Source organism: Triplophysa dalaica, chromosome 15 (assembly GCF_015846415.1).
Source record: "Triplophysa dalaica isolate WHDGS20190420 chromosome 15, ASM1584641v1, whole genome shotgun sequence".
Lineage (NCBI taxonomy): Eukaryota > Metazoa > Chordata > Actinopteri > Cypriniformes > Nemacheilidae > Triplophysa > Triplophysa dalaica.
In genome coordinates, this window is record NC_079556.1 from 3,179,890 (window position 1) to 3,199,628 (window position 19,739).

A 19,739-nucleotide genomic window follows, 5' to 3' on the forward strand; every position below is an offset into this window, starting at 1 on the left:
CAAGAGTCAAAAAGTGGTGTACATCCATCCCCACACTTTGACATACACTTGCTGGACAGCAAATGATAAGAACAAAAAGGAAGCTTTCCTACAATTTTTTACATATAATGGATTGGAATTAATAACACAAGATGGCTTTCCTGTAGCTCAGTGGTAAGAGCATTGCGGAAACAACGCAAGGTTGTGGGTTCGATCCCAGGGGATTGCAAATACCTATGTGTAAATGTATAGGATAAAGCAATGTTAGTCGCTTTGGATAAAAGTGTCTGCCAAATGCCTAAATGTAAATGGATACACGCTGTAGCTAAATATAAATAGCCTAACTTACGTGCTTTTAGAATAGGGGTGTATTATTACTCTTTATAAACTCTTCACTTTAAAAGGGCGGATGCTGACTGTATACTGACTGTTTGTGGAATAAAATGTCTCATGACAGCCGTCATGGTTAGTCATCCATCTTTCATACAAAACAAATAAAACCAACTATAGCAACTAAGATTTTTATCATACTGTGGTTCCCATGACACAGATTCTGTGTGTTTTTAAATGGTAGTCACAACGAAAAACGCTTCTCATCTTAACTTGACGGTCTTGTCAAACCTGATGACAACAAATGGTCAATTTAAAAACATAAAGGTAAACCTCGTGTGTAAACTGTTTTTTCCAGCTCAGTGAGACATCACAACACGGATGCAGACGTCATTCCATCGCGGTCGCGCCCACTTTAAAAGCCGTGCCACGTCATGTTCCACGCAAGCACACAGAGGGAGGAGCAGGCTTTACCCGACAAATCCCCGCCTTCATAATTATTCTCTACAGTGATTGGTGTAAACAACTTACTCATGAAGACAAGCAGCTCATGATTGGACAAACTAGAAGCCTGTCATTTAGATCTACCGATGTGATTGGATGAAAGGCGACACTGGCAAAAATGATAACGTAGGAGAAGGAAGTGTCATACTGGAATATTGAATATCCATGCTAGTGGACTTTTCAGGATCCATTCAAACACTTTAGTGAACAGTTCACATGTCTCCGTAAGTAAATTGCCTTCTTCATTAAATCTGAACATAAATGGAGACGTTTTAAGTACTTTTATTAGCTTTCTAGAGATTGGACGTTACATATAGATGGCATTTGGTGTATTGAGGCTTTATTGGGAGTGTAGGTCGAGTGGGTCTTTAGGCATTGAAACGATAGATTAAGATAAGGGCTAAACATTTGTTTAAAGGCAAATACGACTGTGGTGGGTTTATGCCAAATGTATTGGATTGTGATCTTTATCATTTAAATGTTGCTTGTTTTAGGAACTACCATAACTTGCTATGAGGTAATCTCTTTGATTTATCACTCAAAAATGATTAGTTAGTACTGTCTGGGAGGATACTAAATTAATGTGTAATACCGTGGTTTTGTTCATATATTAATAATACACACTTTAGATTTAGTCAATATTCAAATTAGTTACAATAATAATAATTATATATTACAGTTTATCTATTTCCTGCTGAAAAAAGAAAAAAAGTTGTAATGGTTTCCATCACAAGAACAGTCATGACCCTTAGCTGTTTACCATTAAAACCATTACAAAATTCCTTTTAAGTTGCGCTTCGGACCTTCTTCCAGTAGAAATAATGGTGTTCTATTGGTTGTGAAATAAGCCACAGAGATACACAGAAATAATTTTAGTTTCCATTACCATTACCATTCCCATTATAACCATTTAATCCATCGGTGATGGTCTGTTGCTTTTTGTTGAGCGGGTTTGGCTCCTTTTTAAGTAAAGACAACGGCACTCAACTTTGAAATGTAAATGTTTCGACAATCAAAGTCCAAATAAAATGCTGCCAGTAATGCACATTTGTTGATATAGAGATGCTTCATGCCTGATAAAGTTGTATAAACTTAACATCACTGATAATGTTTATTACTTTATTATACTTTACTGTATATTTAACTCCAGAATCTCTACAATGCTCGACGACACCCCGCTGTTCGATCCTTCTCTGCTTCATGAACTGGACTGGAGCAGCAACACTGTCTCCTTCTCACCCCCGATTTCCCCCTCTCAGCCTGGGGAGGGTCTGGTCCTCAGACCCCTGTGTACAGCTGATCTAGACAGAGGTACAGGTTAACTTTTCAATCCTGATCAGCAGTGTGCTCTATAGTTTAAGACATAGCCATATTTTTTACATTTAGCCTTTTTCAGGCTTCTACAAAGTCTTATCGCAGCTCACAGTAGCCGGCGAGGTGACAGAAGAGCAGTTCAAAGGTATTGCAAACCATTCTTATTCGACATGTGATTCAATGCTCTTCAAATAGATAAAATACATGTGTTTAAATCAAATTTTATTGAGTATGTTATTATTTTGTCTTCGTTTCTTAAGCAAGTTTTGAACATATGAAGAGAACTGGAGACTATTATGTCATTGTGGTGGAAGACACAAATCTTGGACAGATTGTTGCCACGGCAATGCTTATCATAGAACACAAATTCATCCATTCTTGTGCAAAGGTACTTGACTTCTCAATGGAACATTTGACAATATGTATCATTTCAAACGATTATATGAGGGTGTTCAAGACACAGTACTCAAATTTGATTCTGATATTGGAGTTGATCTCAAATACTAAATTTAATCATTTTAATTAGCATTGTTTTTTTATTTAAAAAAAATACGTACCTAAACATTGAGTTTCATCTTTGACTTGACCTTATTCTGTCAATAATAAAGGTTATTTTAGTTTTTACATTATGTACTTAAAACATTTTAAAAGACATTTTACTGTTGAACTGTGTTTGAACTATTTGTTTTGTTCTGGCAGAGAGGACGTGTTGAGGAAGTGGTTGTAAGTGATGTATGCAGAGGAAAACAGCTCGGAAAACTGTAAGTTTGGGATTTGAATGCACTTCTCTATTATTGTATACGAAGGAATTTAATGCTGATGATGACCAGTTTTACACATGCATTATAATTTTGTTTGCCTGGATTTTGTATTATTCTTATTTATCTTTTAACCTTAATAAAAATGCTGGTATAACTATTTAGGCAGTTTTATTTGTTTTTCAGGTTGGTATCAACATTGACGCTCCTCAGCAAAAAATTACAGTGCTACAAAGTAACACTGGAGTGTGCACCAAAAAACGTGGAATTCTATAAGAAGTTGGCGTACTCCGCATCAGACGAGACTTACATGCAGTGCCGTTTTTTTGACTGAACCCAGAAAGATCTAAAACATCATAGAATGTTTGGTGACTCATTATGAACTGTTATGAGGTCTTTTCTCTAAGTTGGTATGATCATACTACCTCGAAGTTGCACCTTTTAGCCGGCAAAAAAAGAACCGTAAAACTTGATACTTTGATGACAGGTTATGTGATATTAACTAGGCATTGTGAATTGAGATTTTTAACATGACTGCAACACAGAACAAAACATAGTCATGAATGTTCTGTCTAAATGTTTCAAGCACTTGCTTTGAAATGTGCAGTTCTTTCCTCTAAAACATGACACTTTTTTCAGAATTCGTATGAAGACCGCATTATAATTTGATCACATACTTAATACTGTGGCCTGCCAAAGAGGAAAGACCCAATTGGTTTGTCGTAATGTACTTGAATAATTTCTAATGGTTTCATACAGAGATCTTTCTGTACTAGGCGTTGTATCTTTTATTGTCGACGTCAAAGACAGAAAACAATAATTTTTCAGCTTTGAAGTAGTTTTAACAACACTATTTACAAAACTGCTTGTTGAAGGGTTTCCACTTAGAGGTATGGTGTAGTTTGTGCTTTCTGTTCTTTAAAAGGTACCGAAACGAAGATCACGTTTGTCATTATGTGTATTCTATGAAAGGTGAATTGAATCTGTCTGAATTTTAATATTCTTCTCATCAGCAGGTACTTGGCTTTAATGTAGAAATCAATAATAGAATGTTTACATTTATTTATTATGCTGATGTATTTGTCACAAGATTTTGGCTCTAGTGCAAGCCACTGTTGATATACAGTATATATTGAATCAATAGTTATGTACACATCAGAATGAAGGCAAATAAATTATTTTGTTGCAAAATATATCCTTATGCAACAAATTCATCTTTATAGAATAAATGCATCTATTTTTGTACTTTCATTGACAGCAAAAAGTGGCATTTAGTTGGACAGCTTTCATCTGTTCATTGTGTCAGTCATCAATTTTTTTAACTGTATATTGAAATTAATGTAAATCCATTGAATGACAAGGTGAATGGGTCTAAACTGTTACAATACTGTTATACTGTATTTAAATAAAGGTTTTAAATCAAGTTTGAGTATAACTTTCAATGGCTTGTCATCTGTAGCAAATTAAATGAGCAGTTAAAGCAATGCTCAACAATAAAGCCCTTCAGTCTTAATCTTATCATAAACAGTCAAAGATTTTTTTTGAATGGACTGATAACACTAAATACATAAGGTGAATAGCCATCTTTTATTGAGCAGAGGGATGTTAATTCTATGGCAAACATATCTCAATTTATCTCATCGTAATTCCTTCCCATATAGACTGATCCATACCACCAATTCATTGTTATGGCAGTGACAGTCTTTTTCCTCCGATATCCCGCCCACCCGTTCAGCGACAGTAGTTCAAGTATCAACAGTGCATTATTGCAATACTGTCCCGCTGCAAATGCAAAATGTTTTAAATACTATAAAACTGCAAAAATGTTCAGTGCATACAGCTCAAAAAAAAAAAAAAATCAAATCTTCCCCAACTCCAAGAGTCACAAGGAGCAGTCACTCCCTCCCAACCCTCTCCCCTGTACAAATATTTACATTTTTAATCCCAATAAAAATGTAAAAAGAAACGTCCGCTGCAGTAAAGCACGTAATGGTAAAGCCTATCCGTTTTGTGCCGCTGTAACTTGCATACTCCCGAAATCTTCGTCCTCCTCTAGTGTTCGCTTTAGGCTTCCTGTAGCACAACACAAATGCATGATGCGTAACTGTATATATTATGATCTCAGCTCTGTACATTAATGTACCAAATATAGATCTTGCTCTTAATACAATCATCCCAGTAATTTGTCATGATAAATGTATATGGACATACATTCAAGCATTTAACTTAAGTGATTTTCAAATGAGGAAAGTCATTAATCAACAGGAGCCGACAATATAAAAATTATTTTAAAAAATTGACCGTACAAGTTCAAGCTAGCATAAGAGTCTAAATGACTTCATAAGAGTAAACCACAAATTATACTAAAAAACTGACATGAAATGTCCCTCACCTGGCATCCCAGCTTGAATGGAGTAAGATCTGCCCAACTGAATGGGTGACATCATCTTGATGGTTAACTTGGCAAGATATATTGCTTCATATTCCTGAATGTTAACAAAACATCCATTTATTAGTGAATATAATGTGGTAACGCACAGTGAATTATGAGTGTGTTGAGGTTTCTTTCAATCTTACCTGTAGCTGATGAACAAAGCCCACATTAGGATTAATGCAAAATCGTCTCTCCTGTACATGACTAAAGGCATCTCTGTGATCGAATAACATACAACAGAATCAACTATAAAAGAATACTAACTCTGCATTACTTTTTACATTAACATATGTTGGTCATTTTGGTTGACTAAAACCGAGTTTCGACTATTACCTGTATTTTACACCAAATGTTTCCATAAGGTAGGCAATAACTAAGGCAGCACTGAATAAGAAAAACACCACAGTGTAAGGTTGTCTATATTTACTATTTTTAATCAAGCAAAATTAAATTGTGTTCATAAAAAATAAAGACATCCAAACATCATGAATTTGTTTAGCTGTAACATACCTTCTTGATATCCCTGCATTTCCGTGAACAAGTACCTTCCCTGCACAACAATGTATTAAAAAATAAAATCAGTTAAATCAGACCGGCTAAAATGTAAAACATGACTATCTGGGTCACACTACCACATGCAAACATATATTTTTATATATATATAATAATATTTTAGTGCAAAAATGCTGTGCTGTTATATACTACCAACTATGTCAATATGTTTATTATTACCTCCTGATTTTAAACATCCATCAATAAATTCTTTAGTCTAAACAGAGAGAGAAAAAACAGGTAAATGCATTGTTTATACAAACGAGGCAAAGAAAACACTTTTAATAGTTGAATTCAAGAAAACGTCCGTCTTACCATTGGGAAATATCGAATTATATTTTCCACAGGGTTATCTGCTATATCTAAAACAAGGTACCTATAAACAATAAAATAAGACATTTAGTCTTATTTAGAAACATGAGAAACAAATAATAACAAAAAAAAAAAAAACAGCGTAATACCTAAATTTAGAGGGAAAGTTTGGCTTTATGAAGTTGGCCTCGATGTCTTGTCGTACACACACAATGTGAGTTATTCCCTGCTTCTCCAGTATTGAGAGCTAAAAGACAGAAATGTGTTATAAGATCAAATCGAAGCACAGACTCTTTAATCTCGATGAACCTGAAATCATTCCCACGACACCTTGCTCTTCATAGCAGCCGAATAGGGACCAAGAAACAAGCCTGGGAGGATTTCCTAAAATCAAAGGAACATGCATTAATTCAGCAGACCACGTGATCACTTACATTAGAGATTATATTACTATTATGACAAACAGCTCAACTTCAAAACCTCTAAAATCACCCACCTGCATCTCTCTTCTCATTGGATATGCCCAATCCTGCAGAAATTGCGAAATTATATCATTAGGTTTTACACACATATCATATGTTACGTCACTAATATTACATGCAATTTCAGATTGAGAAATCTCCTATTATTAGCAGAACCATGTCTCTGTTTATAATCAAACCCATAAGTTTAAAAGCATAAATAATATCCAAGACGGCCTGTCATTTGCAATTATATATATTATGAATCCCATGACTTCTGTGCTGTTGTTATTATTAAGCACAGAAACTAAATAGCAAATGTCAACTGTTCTTCAGCAAGGACTCCAATAAGTGAATGTGGACCAATGTCCTCATTTATTTATGAACTTATATATTAGACAAACGTGCGTTGCTTTAACATGCACATATATCCTTATGGTGACTGTAATTAAACTGTTGTTAGCATTGGGCTAATATCTTTATAACATACCAGCTGCTCTTCTTTGGCGACTGGCAGGGACGGGAATTGAAGTTTATTCCCTTCGTCCATCCTGCGATTTATATTCCAGCTTTAATGCGTTCACGTCCCCAGTGATAAAGTGAATCTTAAGACGAACTAAGTGCAAATAAAGTGGACTTTGTGAAGGAGCTTCGCACGCACGCGCGCCATTCTGCTTCAACCCAGGTCGCTCACGTGACAGGGAGGCGTGGCTTTCTTTGTGTGCCACGCTTAAGTCATTTTGGACAGAGCTTTCCATACTTTTGAGGTATCCAAGGCCCTTTATTGTCATTTTTGGAAATTGATATTAATTATGCTCAACCCTACATTAAAAAAAAACGAATTTTTTGTGTAACTGTTGAATTTCCTAATCACAGCAAATGCAATACAATACATAAATGATCTCTAAACACATTACTTTTATTATTAGTTTACTTACATTTATAAATTCTATGTATTAAAATAACTAATAGGCCTACTGTAAACAATATATAGGAATACACATATTCTGCAAGGCTCCAATAGTCAAAGTTATATTATCTTATATAGTGCTTAAATGTTATTTTACGTAGTGCATTTGATGTGTATACATGACATTTACATTTACATTTAGGTATTTGGCAGACGCTTTTATCCAAAGCGACTTACATTGCTTTATCCTATACATTTTACATAGGTATTTGCAATCCCCTGGGATCGAACCCACAACCTAACGCAATGCTCTTACCACTGAGCTACAGGAAAGCTATGACATGTTATTTTGAACTAGTTTCATAATGTTAGCGATCCTCTGACTCTGTAGTGGTGTCTGTTTGAACACTGTCTAGACTCTCAGCTTTATACATCAAGTAATTTAGTCCGTCATTGCTGAGCACTGGAGAAAGTCCAGTTTCCATATTTTCATCTTCATCCACCCCTGTGCAGACCTCCTCTGGCAAATCTAGAAACAAAAGTTACCATTAGCACAATACTGTATGTTGAAATATACCAGTCTGCAAAATAGTTAGAGTCCCATGCAAACTCTTGCAATGTAATCCAGATGAATTCAAATAAATCACATTGAGGAAGGAACGCAAATATGTTGATGCTGATGTTATACAGTGGCTCCAAAATGTGAAAAAAATTCAAGCACTTTAACATAAACGTTTCTTACCATCCTCCTGATAGGCTTGGTTTACATGACCGTGCGTCATATTTTGGCTTGTTTCTTTATCAGCTTCATAGTCCCGCAATTTATTCAGGGTTTCTTGTAGCTGGTGAAAGCTTGGCCTCTCAGACGGCTCTTTTTTCCAACAGTCCATCATCAGATTGTGCCTATACAATACAATACAATTGAAATAAAACACAATACAATGTGCTGTAATGTAACATCATTTTCGGGCACGGATGAATTAAAAAAGTTTATATTTGATGTGTACCTTTTACATTTAAAGCTACTAGTCAATATATTTATTAATTATTTATGGAACTCACAGTCTCGGGGCACACCCTGTTGGTGAAGGCATTCGTCCACCTTGGCTGATATAATTTAAGACTTCATGGTTGGTGTAGGTTGGATATGGCTGCTTTCCTAATGTCATAATCTCCCATAGGAGCACACCAAACGCCCTGGCAATTTGCAAGTTAATATATCGGTTTATTTGGATGGACATGCATGCTACTTAAAATGTAAAGGCGATATTTGCAATATTTACCAGACATCTGAGAATTTATTGAAAATTCCATCCGTTAAGCTTTCTGGTGACATCCAGCGGACGGGAAGCAGACCTTCGCCTCTCTTCCTGTAGTAGTCATTCTTATACACGTCACGGGCCAATCCGAAGTCTCCTATTTTAATGATTCTCTTTGGGTCCATGTAGCTTTTCACTGAAACCAAACAGTTTCTTGCAGCAATATCTCTGCACACGAAAAAGTAAAAAAATTCACTGTTGAATAGAGTCCAATACTTTCTAATAAAGCGTCCCGCAAGTTAGTCAAAAGAAAGAACAGACCATATCAAATCTTTACCTATGAACAAAATGCATCCTTTCTAAATAAGCACACCCTTTAGCAGCATCCAAAGCGATGTCCAGAAGACTGGTCAGATTTAATAACTCTCTGCGTTTCTGAGAGACATAAAATATTTCAAAGTGATAAAAACTAAATATTAAATTGTGGTTATATTTATATGAGTCTATAAAACCAGAAACATGAAGCTTTGCATTTTTATACACGATCTGACAAATCAAAGGACCAGTCAAAATAATCTTCGCTGGTAATCTACAGAATGCGACAGATAAAGTTCACATAACTAGATTTAAGAAAATAAGAATAAGACACTTACATTTGTAGGACGAGCTCCTCTCAGGTAGGAAAGGAGGTCTCCTCCCTCCATCAGCTCCAGGATGAGATAATGTGGTTCGTTCAGCAGACAAACTCCAAGCAAACGCAGGATGTTAGAATGATTGAACTGGCTGAATACCCAAAAAACAAAACAATGCATGTTTAAATAGTTTTCTGTACCATAATGATATATAATAAATAAAAAATTAAAGAATATGTTTTATTATACCTCATTAAAGAAGCCTCTTTCAAGAATTCAGCTTTCTCGTATTCACTGGCACCGGTGTGCAGTGTCTGTGAACAGTTTGTAACACATTATACAATTGTAAAGCAGCTCAGGCTTGTGTTTATAGACATGTTTCTGTATATAAATTTGTGGAAGAGGTTATTTGTCAGTTGCAGAAAAAAAGAGATTTAAAAAGATACAGTGAATGTCCCACTATGAACAGATTAAATAGCACAATAATACGACTTCAGATCCAGTCCTACCCACGATTAAATTGCTCAGGATTCTTAAACAAACAGAGCACTGTTGTGAACACAGACCCAATGTTTTTAATATTTTGGGGAAGTCAGCTTAAGGCTTACTTATTACACCACCTTTATGTGATTTGTCCCCTAACTTTACTTATGTATTTCTGGGAGCTTTAAGAGATCGAACATACAGGACCTTATGAAAGGTCTATCTATACTTTACCTTAACAGCCACTCTTTCATCTGACCCTATTTCTGTGATTTGGCAGCCAGTTGTGATCCCTTCATAAACCTCTCCGAACGCTCCACTGCCCAACAGCCTTTGTAGTTTCAGACAGTCCCGGGGAAATACAGGAAGGGACTCTATCTCTCTTTGGCCAGGTATGTCACTGTCGATATTTATGCAGAGATGAATACACTTGAATCTTTAATATGCATTAAAATGATCAACTGTACAATGAAACTGAGTTTAGATATATTTTTGTTCACCTGACAGCATAGCATGCGTTGCCAAGACCAACCAAACCCCGAATATACTCCAACTCCTCATCGGTGTGGAGATGCACACCTGTTTGTTCAAATGTCCCTGGATCTTGCTTCTTGTGAAATCTTTGCCAAACTTCAGAAAAACAGAAGCATGCACAATTTTTGTTAATTGTAGTATACATTTACATATAATATGAAGGTGAGTTGTGTGCTTTTTTTACTTACTGACTGCAGCCAGGATGACAATAATTGCAACACAAACACAAATCGCTGTGATCACGATAACCAATGTGATGTCTGTATGTTTCGGAGTGTCTGTTGGATGACAAACAGAGACATATTGAACACACACAAAAAAAACGTTTCATTATACTAACAGTGTAAAATTCAGTGCAATTGAATTTCATTATTTCTGTGCAATTGTTGTTCAAATAAGCTGATTTATATATTCTAATTGAATGTAAATACAATGACGATGAAGCTTTCTTACCCATTCCTGGAGTATACAGAATCATGCTTGTTGATGCCCCTTTACCCCAGTATGAAAAGGGGGTTATGGTGATGTTAAATTCTGCGTCCGGCTTGAATCTTGTCACATTTATGACTGGTTTAAAAACTGTATTTCCAGGCGGACAATATCTGGTTGGAAAGTTCTGCAGCAATGAGTAAAAATACATAATTGATCCGATATAACGTTGAATAAATGAATACATATAAAATTGTATTTGTATTATTTGTAATGCTTTTATTTTTGGTACATTTTGAAGTTGTTCAGCATTTTGCGACATTTCCTTGGACACCACACAATAAAAGACACTCCCAAAGTCAATATTACTGGCATCCCAGAGAATCTGGAAAAATGTGTGATTCCCTTCAAGACGAACTGAGGTTTTGGGAACGGCGGGTGGAATGACAACAGGAGGAGATAAGAACCCATCTAGAACACACACAAATATATTCAAAATGCATAAATATTTTGCAAAAGAAGGGTTACGTTTGCTTTAAAATGTTCAGACATCAATATGAGATGTGAGCCGCTGACCTGGTAGAGGTTTGAGCATCTCCTGTACTAAAGAAAAAGCTGTCAGTGGGTTAGTAGAAGACATGCGGACACTGGTTGTCTGGTTCACCTCCTGAATCCTTAACTGTTTGTTTTCATCCAACCACAGAAGTCGCCCGCTGTAGTATCCCACATGATGATTGAAGATTTGAGATGTGGTCCATTGGACATATTCTACCCCTTTAGACGTTTGCATCCTTTATGGCAAAATGCACATTTATAAATATAAGCAAATATTATGACAGAATGAATGTCAATTAAACAATCCTGTTACACTACTTACAGTCTTTTTTAAGGGATACTTCACTCAAAAATGAAAATTCTGTCAAACAAATCTGTATAAATTAGTTTGTTATGATGAACACAGAGAAAGATATTTGGAAGAATGCCTATAACCAGACAGATTTTGCCCCCCATTGACTACCATACCAGTCAAAAGTGACCAAGAACTGTTTGCTGTACTACATTCTTCATAATGTCTTCTTTTTTGTTCAATAGAACAAAAAAACGATCAAGTAATTCTTCCTTCTACGGGAGTCAAGATCTGTGTGGTTAAAGCATTCTTCCAAATATCTTTCTCTGTGTTCAAAGAAATGTTTACAACTTTGAAACAACTCGAAGGTGAGTAAATGCTGACACAATTTTCATTTTGGGTGAACTGTCCCTTTAAATATTTGCTGTAAACCGACCTGTCTCCTCTAAAATTTGCTGTGTACAGATTAACCATGGTACCATCTTGCACCAACCAATATAGACTTCTCTCCATCACATTCAAAGTAATTCCAGCAACCTACAATGGAAGTTTAATAACACAAACAAACAATATTTGACCAGACCAGGATATGTCAGACTCGTACATGTTTGATATTCTACTGTATGTGTATATCGTACCTCTCTACCAGAGAACACACTCATTTTATCCAGAAGTTGGTATCCTTCTCCATCCAGTCTACAACCCTCCACGGATGTTTTAGTGGTCCAGTAGATGGCAGCATTCAATGAATCAATTACCAAACTGAGAATCTTATCATCTGCCTGGTGAAATATCTCAACATGCTGTGCGGATGTAGACCCTTTGCATATCTGATTTCAGAAACAAATGTTTTGCATTGAGCTTTCAAAGTGTCTCAGACTGAAGTCAATTGGAGCTTCTATTTGCCATGTCTTTAGATAGAAAATTTTGGACACTTTTAAACAGCACAAGGACGTACTTGGTTTGAGTTGCAACTCCAGTACAGATACTGACCCAGCCAGTCAAACGCCACAGATTCGGCTCTCATGGATAGTGGATCTGTGATGACGTTGCCGCTTAGAGACTGGTCACTCAGTTCAACCCAGTTGATGTGACCTGAACTGTTGGTCCAGTAGATGGTTCCATTATACGAGTCAATGTCTATTTCACAAAAAAAAGATTTATTTAAACACGCAGCCCATCACATACTTACACATGTACAAGGGTTTTAAATGTAAAATATCATATTTATAAATGGGTTTAAATAATATATGATATTTTTATCTGTCAACACCTTTCACATCTTTGATGTTAGACACCAGGGGCTCCAGAAAGTCATTGCTATCCAAATCCTGCTTCCAGATGCCATGACCGTCAGCAACAACTATATACGGTGCTTCATCCACTGATCGAGAAACATGAAATCTTATACTGTGTTTGTAAACACTACAATAAAGCTATGATCAAATGTATGAGAATACTCACCAGCCTGAAGAGTTGATCCTTCAAAAGAGACTGATCTCGAACATCCACCAGGAGAACAAGCTCTGACAGAAACACAGTACCGATGCGAGCTCTCCAGATCTGATACTGTTACATGTGTGCTAGTTACTCCACTGAAGCTTGTCACCAGCAGCCCATTCAATGAGCAGTTTACAAAATATGTCCAATTTTGCCAGCCGGATGAACCTACAGTGCGGAACAAAATTGAATTTGCATACTGAATCACCTTTATAAGCCAATTTCAAACTCAACCAACCTTCAAATAATAAATGACAAACGCTTATAAAAACACTTTGCTTCCAATAAGAAATCACTCATTTTTATCGTATAGGGTTTATGCTGCATGCAGTGATTATCAATCAGGCATTACGTTTTTAAATATATTTTACTTGCACAATTTTCCTGTGATTTATACCATCTTCTGTAAATCATCTTTAAATCATTCAGGGTTGCCAATTCTGCAATCTTTCCACACTTTTAAATTGTTGTCACGGGTTTTTTTATTTGGCGAGTTAAAGGTAGAAAGATTTTGTTACATAGGTGGTCATTCTTAAGATAAGATGAAGTTCTTTTGAAAATCAACTGTGTTTATTATTACCATTAGCCTACACAGCTATTTTCTATATGAAATTGTGTAGACTATAACGTTGACTGTAAAATATTTAGGTAAAAGAGCGGCAAAATTTGTGGTTTCGTATATTTGTGCTGTGGTCATTTGGTGAATTTTTAGGGTTGTTTTAATCGGTCATCGTCTTGTTTGTTTTTTTTGGCCTTTTGCATCTTTGTTTGGGATTCGAACTCGGGTCACTGGAAGTGCTGGAGCACTTGACGCCAACATCGTCTTGTTTTTAACCGGGATCTGGCAACCCGAAATCACTTCCCACTAAGAGAAGTTAACTTCCAGTCTGTGTTTGGCTACAACATATTTATTTTAGCTATAATTTATATTAAAATGTTATTGTATATTAATTGAATTGCATTAAAACTAATCAACAATTAAGTTATGTTCGGGCCACCTAACGTGTGGTTGCTGAAACATTCTACAGAAAATAAATTGAATATGAACTTAAATACTCACTTGCTCCGATCGTTATTTCCGGTTTATCCCAGTACACATTGGCCTTATCCGATCCAAACAGGATTTGTAGATTTCTCGGTCTTTGTGGCACCGGATATGGTTGCGCCAATGGACTAAAATAGCAAATATTTCCAAATCCTTCATACTGACTACTAAGGTCATCACAGTCCATAGGGAATTCATTAAAGATGGCCACCTGACCCTGGCCAACCTCTTTATAAAGTGCACGGCCATCAGAGAACATGAAGAAATCCTCCTCATAAGCAAAGCTGGTTGCTTCAAACATAATGCTTGTGTACAGTGTAACCGCATGTAACCCATCCAGAGATACAGCTTTGAGTGTCTGATCTCTTCTATCATGAAAAATAAGCCTCTTATTGGGGAAACTGACCACCAAGTCATACAGAGCATTTGGGGATGTGTTCACAACATGACTTATCTCATCTTGTTGGCCAAGAAGAGGGGCGCGGAATATACCGTTGGATAGCAGCAAGAACAAAAATCTGACGAAACACAATTTTTTTAGTTTCAGTAATTTACTTTTTGTGTTAACGTTTACAAAATACAAGCAATGTTTTCATGGCGTTGTAAAATAGTGTTTCCAGATACTCACCCATTATATGGATCTGCAATAATGTCCAAAGGGTCACTGGGTAGGGTGAGATTTACATGGACTGGAAAAGTACAGTCATCTATTCCACAATAAAAGACCTGCATTTATTTTAACATGAAATAAAGAAGATACAAATGACAATATTTTAATAACACAGCGATTAAACAAACACGATAACCCAGAACAATAAATCCAGATGGAAGTTTTAATTAAAAGTAAATGATGTACACACACTACCGCTGGAGACATAGTACATCCTCTGATAAAGCCAGTCGACTGTCAGTGCTGTGACCTTCACATCAACAGAGAAAAGAAGCTTAAGATCCGAGTGGTCGGTGAGATTTTCTGCTCCTTTAACCCAAATATGCGTCCCTTCAGCAAAATAGACCTTTTTTGAACTATAGTGCATGGCCACTCCTGTGAAATCATCAGACAGATGTCAGAAAGTAAAAGAACTTCACACCAAAGCAAAATCTTGTTGCATAGAGATTGTGGATTCATAGCTCAAGAGACATTATGTAGGGTCACAGTTGTACTAAAATAAAAATACAGGCATTTTAAACAATCACAGCATCAAGTTTACTTAAAAAATCCTGTTTTCATTTGAGTGAACCCTTAACATTATTTTACTGGTGTAAGTCAGGTTGATTAAGGAAATATAAATGTATATTTAAAACAAAAAATGATGCACAGTACAGATTTTTTGGTTTCAATGCATTTGTTTTGTCAATGTTTTGACTTAACTTTTATTTTGAAATACGTCATGTTTCTTTCAATTCATTCATTTTTAACATGTTTAAGTTCAACTTTTTAACCATTTTGTTATGTGCATTTGTTGTGTTAATATTTTTCTTCATTTAACTATTACCAGTTGTCATGTTAATGTTCATAAAATTATTTTAATATAGCTATTTATGTTAAATTTCTTATTATTTAAGTTAAAGTAAGTGTATCTATTTCCAATTACAATGCCACCATTTAAAGAAAAAATGGATACAAATTTGATTCAATAATATTTAGTCCTATATTTTAATTTATTTTAATGAACATAATTTCGATTCTATGAATTGTACTAGCTAACAATAATAAATCTGCAAATATTTTAATTTACACTGTAATCTCTGACTTGGACACTTTTGTTTAGGAAGCATATATGTGACCCCGGACAACAAAACCAGTCTTATGGGTCAATTTTACATAATCTGAAAGCTGAATAAATAAGATTTCTATTGATGTATGAGTTGTTAGAATATGACAATATCTGGGTGAGATACAACCTTTTAAAACTCTGTAATCTGAGAGTGCATAAAAATCAAAATATTGAGAAAATTGCTTTTGAAGTTGTGGCAGGCCATCCACACACAAAAAAATTAAGTTTTTATATATTTAAGGTAGAAAATTTCCAAATATCTTCATGGAACATGATCTTTACTTAATATCCTACTGATTTTTGGCATAAAAGAAAAATCGACACACAATGTATTTTTGTCTTTTACTAAATATGTTCCCATGCTACTTAAGACTGGTATAGTGATCCACGGTCACATGTTTATAGTGATGGACCTGTGATGTTGCTCTCTATAAGAGTATCAGACAGACATTCCGCTGTAGTGAAGAAATCAGCATTCTTTGCTCTTCTCCTCAGTGTGTTCCATCTGGATGCAAACACCCAGCGGCCTCCATCCTGCTCTGAAAGTCAACAGACAATGACCAATTATTTCTTCTCTCAACCCACTGCATATGTGCATCTGCCAGAAATGATAGCAAATGGTGTAACACTGTGGTAACATGATAGAAGCTGATCTGACCATGCAGGGCATGTTTCCCGATCGAAACCTTTGTTGCTTATAAACAACACTCATATCCGCCAATTAGATTCGATTGATTAATGGATGTTGATCCAGAAAACTGTTGGCAAAATCACTAAAGGACAACATAAAACTTTCAACTGTGAGTTGCATACCAACTTGTTCCGGTGTTGTTATACTGGCTTCAGCTACTGAACCCTGACCTTCTCTGTTAACAGCGGCTATAGAGATCCTGAATGAGACACAGTGAGAAACAATGACACTCGCTATAGTCATTATTGTGATTCACATCTCCAGGAGACCGTATCTACCTGTATGCAGTGTTGTAGAGTGTTGGGAAGAATGTGGTGAAGAAGATATTTCCTCCGGTTGCTACACTTATGACATGTTTGTTGGTGGTAAGGTTGAGGTTAAAGCCTAAGATGGGTCCTGCTGGTTTCTCAGGTGGAGACCAGTGGACGTCCACACTCTCTCCAGACACGCTCTCAATACTGTCTATGGAAGGACTGGATGGCACTTAAGACATGATCACAAAAATGGATTAGCATCCTTTAGTTTATGATTAGTTTATTCATTTTGAAACCTGAAATAGAAATACTTCACTTACGCCCAAATGGTTCTGTTTGATACCAAAGGCTTTCTAAAGAGCACATGTGTTCTTCTGCTATCACGGCCCAGACCCTGAACTTATAACAGGTGAAAGGTTCCAGCTGTTCAACAGTGTATGTAGATTCTGTAACATTCTACAATGAGGGAAATAAAACTGTTCAATGCAAAGAAATGCTCAAAGTTAAACAATTTGAAAGGTCCAGTGTTTGAAATATAGTGGCATCTAGTGGTGATGTTGCGAATTGCATCCAACGGCTCACACCACCTCTTCCGAAACACTACAGTTGCTGACACAGGATAAAAATGCTGTCACGTTTTCACCTCTCTTCCAAAGGAAGTGATGTTTTAACAAAAAACACGCTCTGTAGAGTAGTTTGTCCGTTTAGGGCTTCCGTAGAAATAACATGGCCAATTTTATGTAAGGGACCCGCAGTGTATGCAGATAAAATATCTAATTCCACAGTAAAAAAAGTAAACATAACGCTTCATTATGTAAGGTCTTTAGACACCTATGAAGACATAGTAATGTATATAATTTTGCATTTGCGTCAATAGGTCCTCTAAAAAATGACACACAGCACCTTTAAGTAAGTGAATCTCATGATCATGATCACACCAATCAAACCACACTAAAAAAATTTTTTATGGGATTAATCATAGAATGCATAATATTTTTCATTCAATATTAAATTAAGAACAAAACAATAATTTAGGAAAGAAAAGAAAGTCAACCGGGATTTAATTATCTTAAAGGGACAGTTCACCCAAAAATAACCTGAATATGAATATTCTGCGGAATGCAAAAGTATGATCTTCATTAATGTAGGCATTAAAACGAAGATAATTACAGATATATACCTCTGCTTGAGCCCAAACCCCAGACAGACTGGGACCAGTCCATTGAGGAATATATAAAACATCCGACTGATTTAGAGCTTTCCAGGTCAAAGTGATATTATGAGTTCCAATCCAAGATGCATATGGTGCTGTGAGCTGACACAGAACATCTGAGCAAGAATGAATGCAAATAAATGAAATAAAAGAAATTGAGAGACAAACTGTGATTTTGATTCCATTGCATGTCTACTATTTGTCCGAGTTTTTACTCACTTTGGCAAATGGCACCAGTATACTCTCTGGGACCACTTTCGGTTGTCTAGAATAACATTATTTCAGACATTTAAAGTAACTAAAAACAGTCTGGTCTATTTAAACATTGCATAAATAACTCTTTCAGTCTTACCATGGGTTGCAATGCTCTATCGAGATGGCATTTGTCACATGATAAGGCTCCGAGACAAATTAATAGACAAAAAAGTGTTAAAAGAGTCTCCGAACGACAAATCTTTTTCATTACTGAATTTCTAAAACCAAAACACAGCTCGCCACCACTGTAAATACAGCGTAAATGTTTACAAGACAGCAGACATCACCAAAGCCTAAAAAATATCAATCAATGAAAAGTAACCATGGCCGGACACTAGCACGTTCTGTATTCTGTAGTCACCTGGTCCGTGCGTCACAGGTGTGTCCTGAGCAGAGAGACGTGAACCGTGCAGGTGTTTCGTAAGAAACTCTAAAATTGTCATTCATTGGTGGATATCAAAGACAAGAGAATGAACTATGGACACTTGACTATAAAGTGTGGAAGTTGTTATCTTTACAGTTGTTGTAGGCCGATACAAGGAAGTGTTTATTTAATGGTTAAAATGTAATTGCCAACTAATCAAATGGAGCCAAATAAAAGTGCAAATTTGGTCAATAACAAGAACCGTCATTGTTTGATACAATTGTACAAAGTTTTTTTAGTGTCAGATATACCATATCCAAGATACTGTATGTATAAAAGCACATTCAAGTCACAGATACACAAGATTATTGAGGCTGGTTGCTCAGATCAAAAAATGTGTTGCAGTATGCTTTCACTGTACAGGCCAGAGTTCACCACTAGATGGTGCAACTTCGCATAACCATAACTTGCATAATTTAGGCATGTAATTTTTGCATTAATTAAAAAAGTAGGTTAAATGTAGTAAGGGGTGATGCATCTCACTCACATTATTTTTTCCAAAGATTAAAAACACACTGGTTTTCTGATCTAAACGACACGAGATTTAGAGTCCAGACTTTTTATTTTTTCGCCCACATTTGATAATAACAGCAGACTCATGAAAGCTAAGGAATAACACAAATGTAAAAAAACAGATGTGAAATATGTTTTGGGACTAAATTGAAATAAAACAAAATTAAAACAAAGCTAAATAATGTGTTTTATATTTAAGCATATTAAATTCATTAAAGGGGTAATTCAGAAACACGAGGTTTCACCCTGAAATGCTTTTTAAAGACTATTGAAAGAATTTCCATCTATGCTGGCCTCTCATTGGTTCTTTGGTAAACGTCATCTGTAA

At 35.8% G+C, this 19,739-nt stretch overlaps 3 protein-coding genes across 3 annotated transcripts; 1 reads left to right on the forward strand and 2 right to left on the reverse strand.

Moving 5' to 3' along the window:
- The first annotated feature begins 916 nt into the window (after positions 1-916).
- Positions 917-4,308, forward strand: gnpnat1 (glucosamine-phosphate N-acetyltransferase 1). The gene is made up of 6 exons (XM_056768716.1): positions 917-1,037; positions 1,964-2,124; positions 2,210-2,272; positions 2,388-2,515; positions 2,827-2,888; positions 3,072-4,308. Exons 1-6 carry the CDS (start codon positions 1,030-1,032, stop codon positions 3,217-3,219), a joined length of 570 nt encoding a protein of 189 aa, XP_056624694.1. The 5' UTR covers positions 917-1,029; the 3' UTR covers positions 3,220-4,308.
- A 145-nt stretch (positions 4,309-4,453) lies between these two features.
- styx (serine/threonine/tyrosine interacting protein) lies at positions 4,454-7,330 on the reverse strand. Its single transcript, XM_056768715.1, has 11 exons — positions 7,135-7,330; positions 6,680-6,712; positions 6,514-6,567; positions 6,333-6,430; positions 6,187-6,247; positions 6,052-6,088; positions 5,830-5,869; positions 5,653-5,703; positions 5,463-5,535; positions 5,278-5,371; positions 4,454-4,958 (listed from the first exon to the last, which is right to left on the reverse strand). Exons 1-11 carry the CDS (start codon positions 7,192-7,194, stop codon positions 4,885-4,887), a joined length of 675 nt encoding a protein of 224 aa, XP_056624693.1. The 5' UTR covers positions 7,195-7,330; the 3' UTR covers positions 4,454-4,884.
- Positions 7,331-7,515: 185 nt separating this feature from the next.
- ros1 (c-ros oncogene 1, receptor tyrosine kinase) lies at positions 7,516-18,813 on the reverse strand. Its single transcript, XM_056767923.1, has 28 exons — positions 18,572-18,813; positions 18,439-18,484; positions 18,187-18,335; positions 17,327-17,462; positions 17,031-17,235; positions 16,875-16,951; positions 16,475-16,600; positions 15,144-15,328; positions 14,912-15,009; positions 14,299-14,801; positions 13,203-13,406; positions 13,012-13,122; positions 12,697-12,878; positions 12,377-12,568; positions 12,175-12,275; positions 11,468-11,682; positions 11,184-11,362; positions 10,916-11,078; positions 10,651-10,740; positions 10,429-10,558; positions 10,163-10,328; positions 9,695-9,759; positions 9,467-9,596; positions 9,151-9,248; positions 8,838-9,041; positions 8,617-8,751; positions 8,297-8,457; positions 7,516-8,083 (listed from the first exon to the last, which is right to left on the reverse strand). Exons 1-28 carry the CDS (start codon positions 18,680-18,682, stop codon positions 7,923-7,925), a joined length of 4,323 nt encoding a protein of 1,440 aa, XP_056623901.1. The 5' UTR covers positions 18,683-18,813; the 3' UTR covers positions 7,516-7,922.
- Positions 18,814-19,739: the final 926 nt, after the last annotated feature.

Bases quoted from the DNA above. Each gene is read 5' to 3' on its own strand.
- ros1 (XM_056767923.1), bottom strand. From the start codon at position 18,682: ATGAAAAAGATTTGTCGTTCGGAGACTCTTTTAACACTTTTTTGTCTA. The intron at 10,329-10,428 runs GTGAACAAAAAT...AAATATCGACAG, and splicing joins AACGCATGCTATGCTGTCAG to TGACATACCTGGCCAAAGAG. The intron at 9,597-9,694 runs GTATAATAAAAC...TTGGGTATTCAG, and splicing joins AAAGAGGCTTCTTTAATGAG to CCAGTTCAATCATTCTAACA.
- gnpnat1 (XM_056768716.1), top strand. The intron at 2,125-2,209 runs GTACAGGTTAAC...AGCCTTTTTCAG, and splicing joins TACAGCTGATCTAGACAGAG to GCTTCTACAAAGTCTTATCG. The intron at 2,516-2,826 runs GTACTTGACTTC...TTGTTCTGGCAG, and splicing joins TCATCCATTCTTGTGCAAAG to AGAGGACGTGTTGAGGAAGT.
- styx (XM_056768715.1), bottom strand. From the start codon at position 7,194: ATGGACGAAGGGAATAAACTTCAATTCCCGTCCCTGCCAGTCGCCAAA. The intron at 6,713-7,134 runs GTATGTTATAAA...CAATTTCTGCAG, and splicing joins TCGCCAAAGAAGAGCAGCTG to GATTGGGCATATCCAATGAG. The intron at 5,870-6,051 runs GTAATAATAAAC...ATTGTTGTGCAG, and splicing joins TGGATGTTTAAAATCAGGAG to GGAAGGTACTTGTTCACGGA.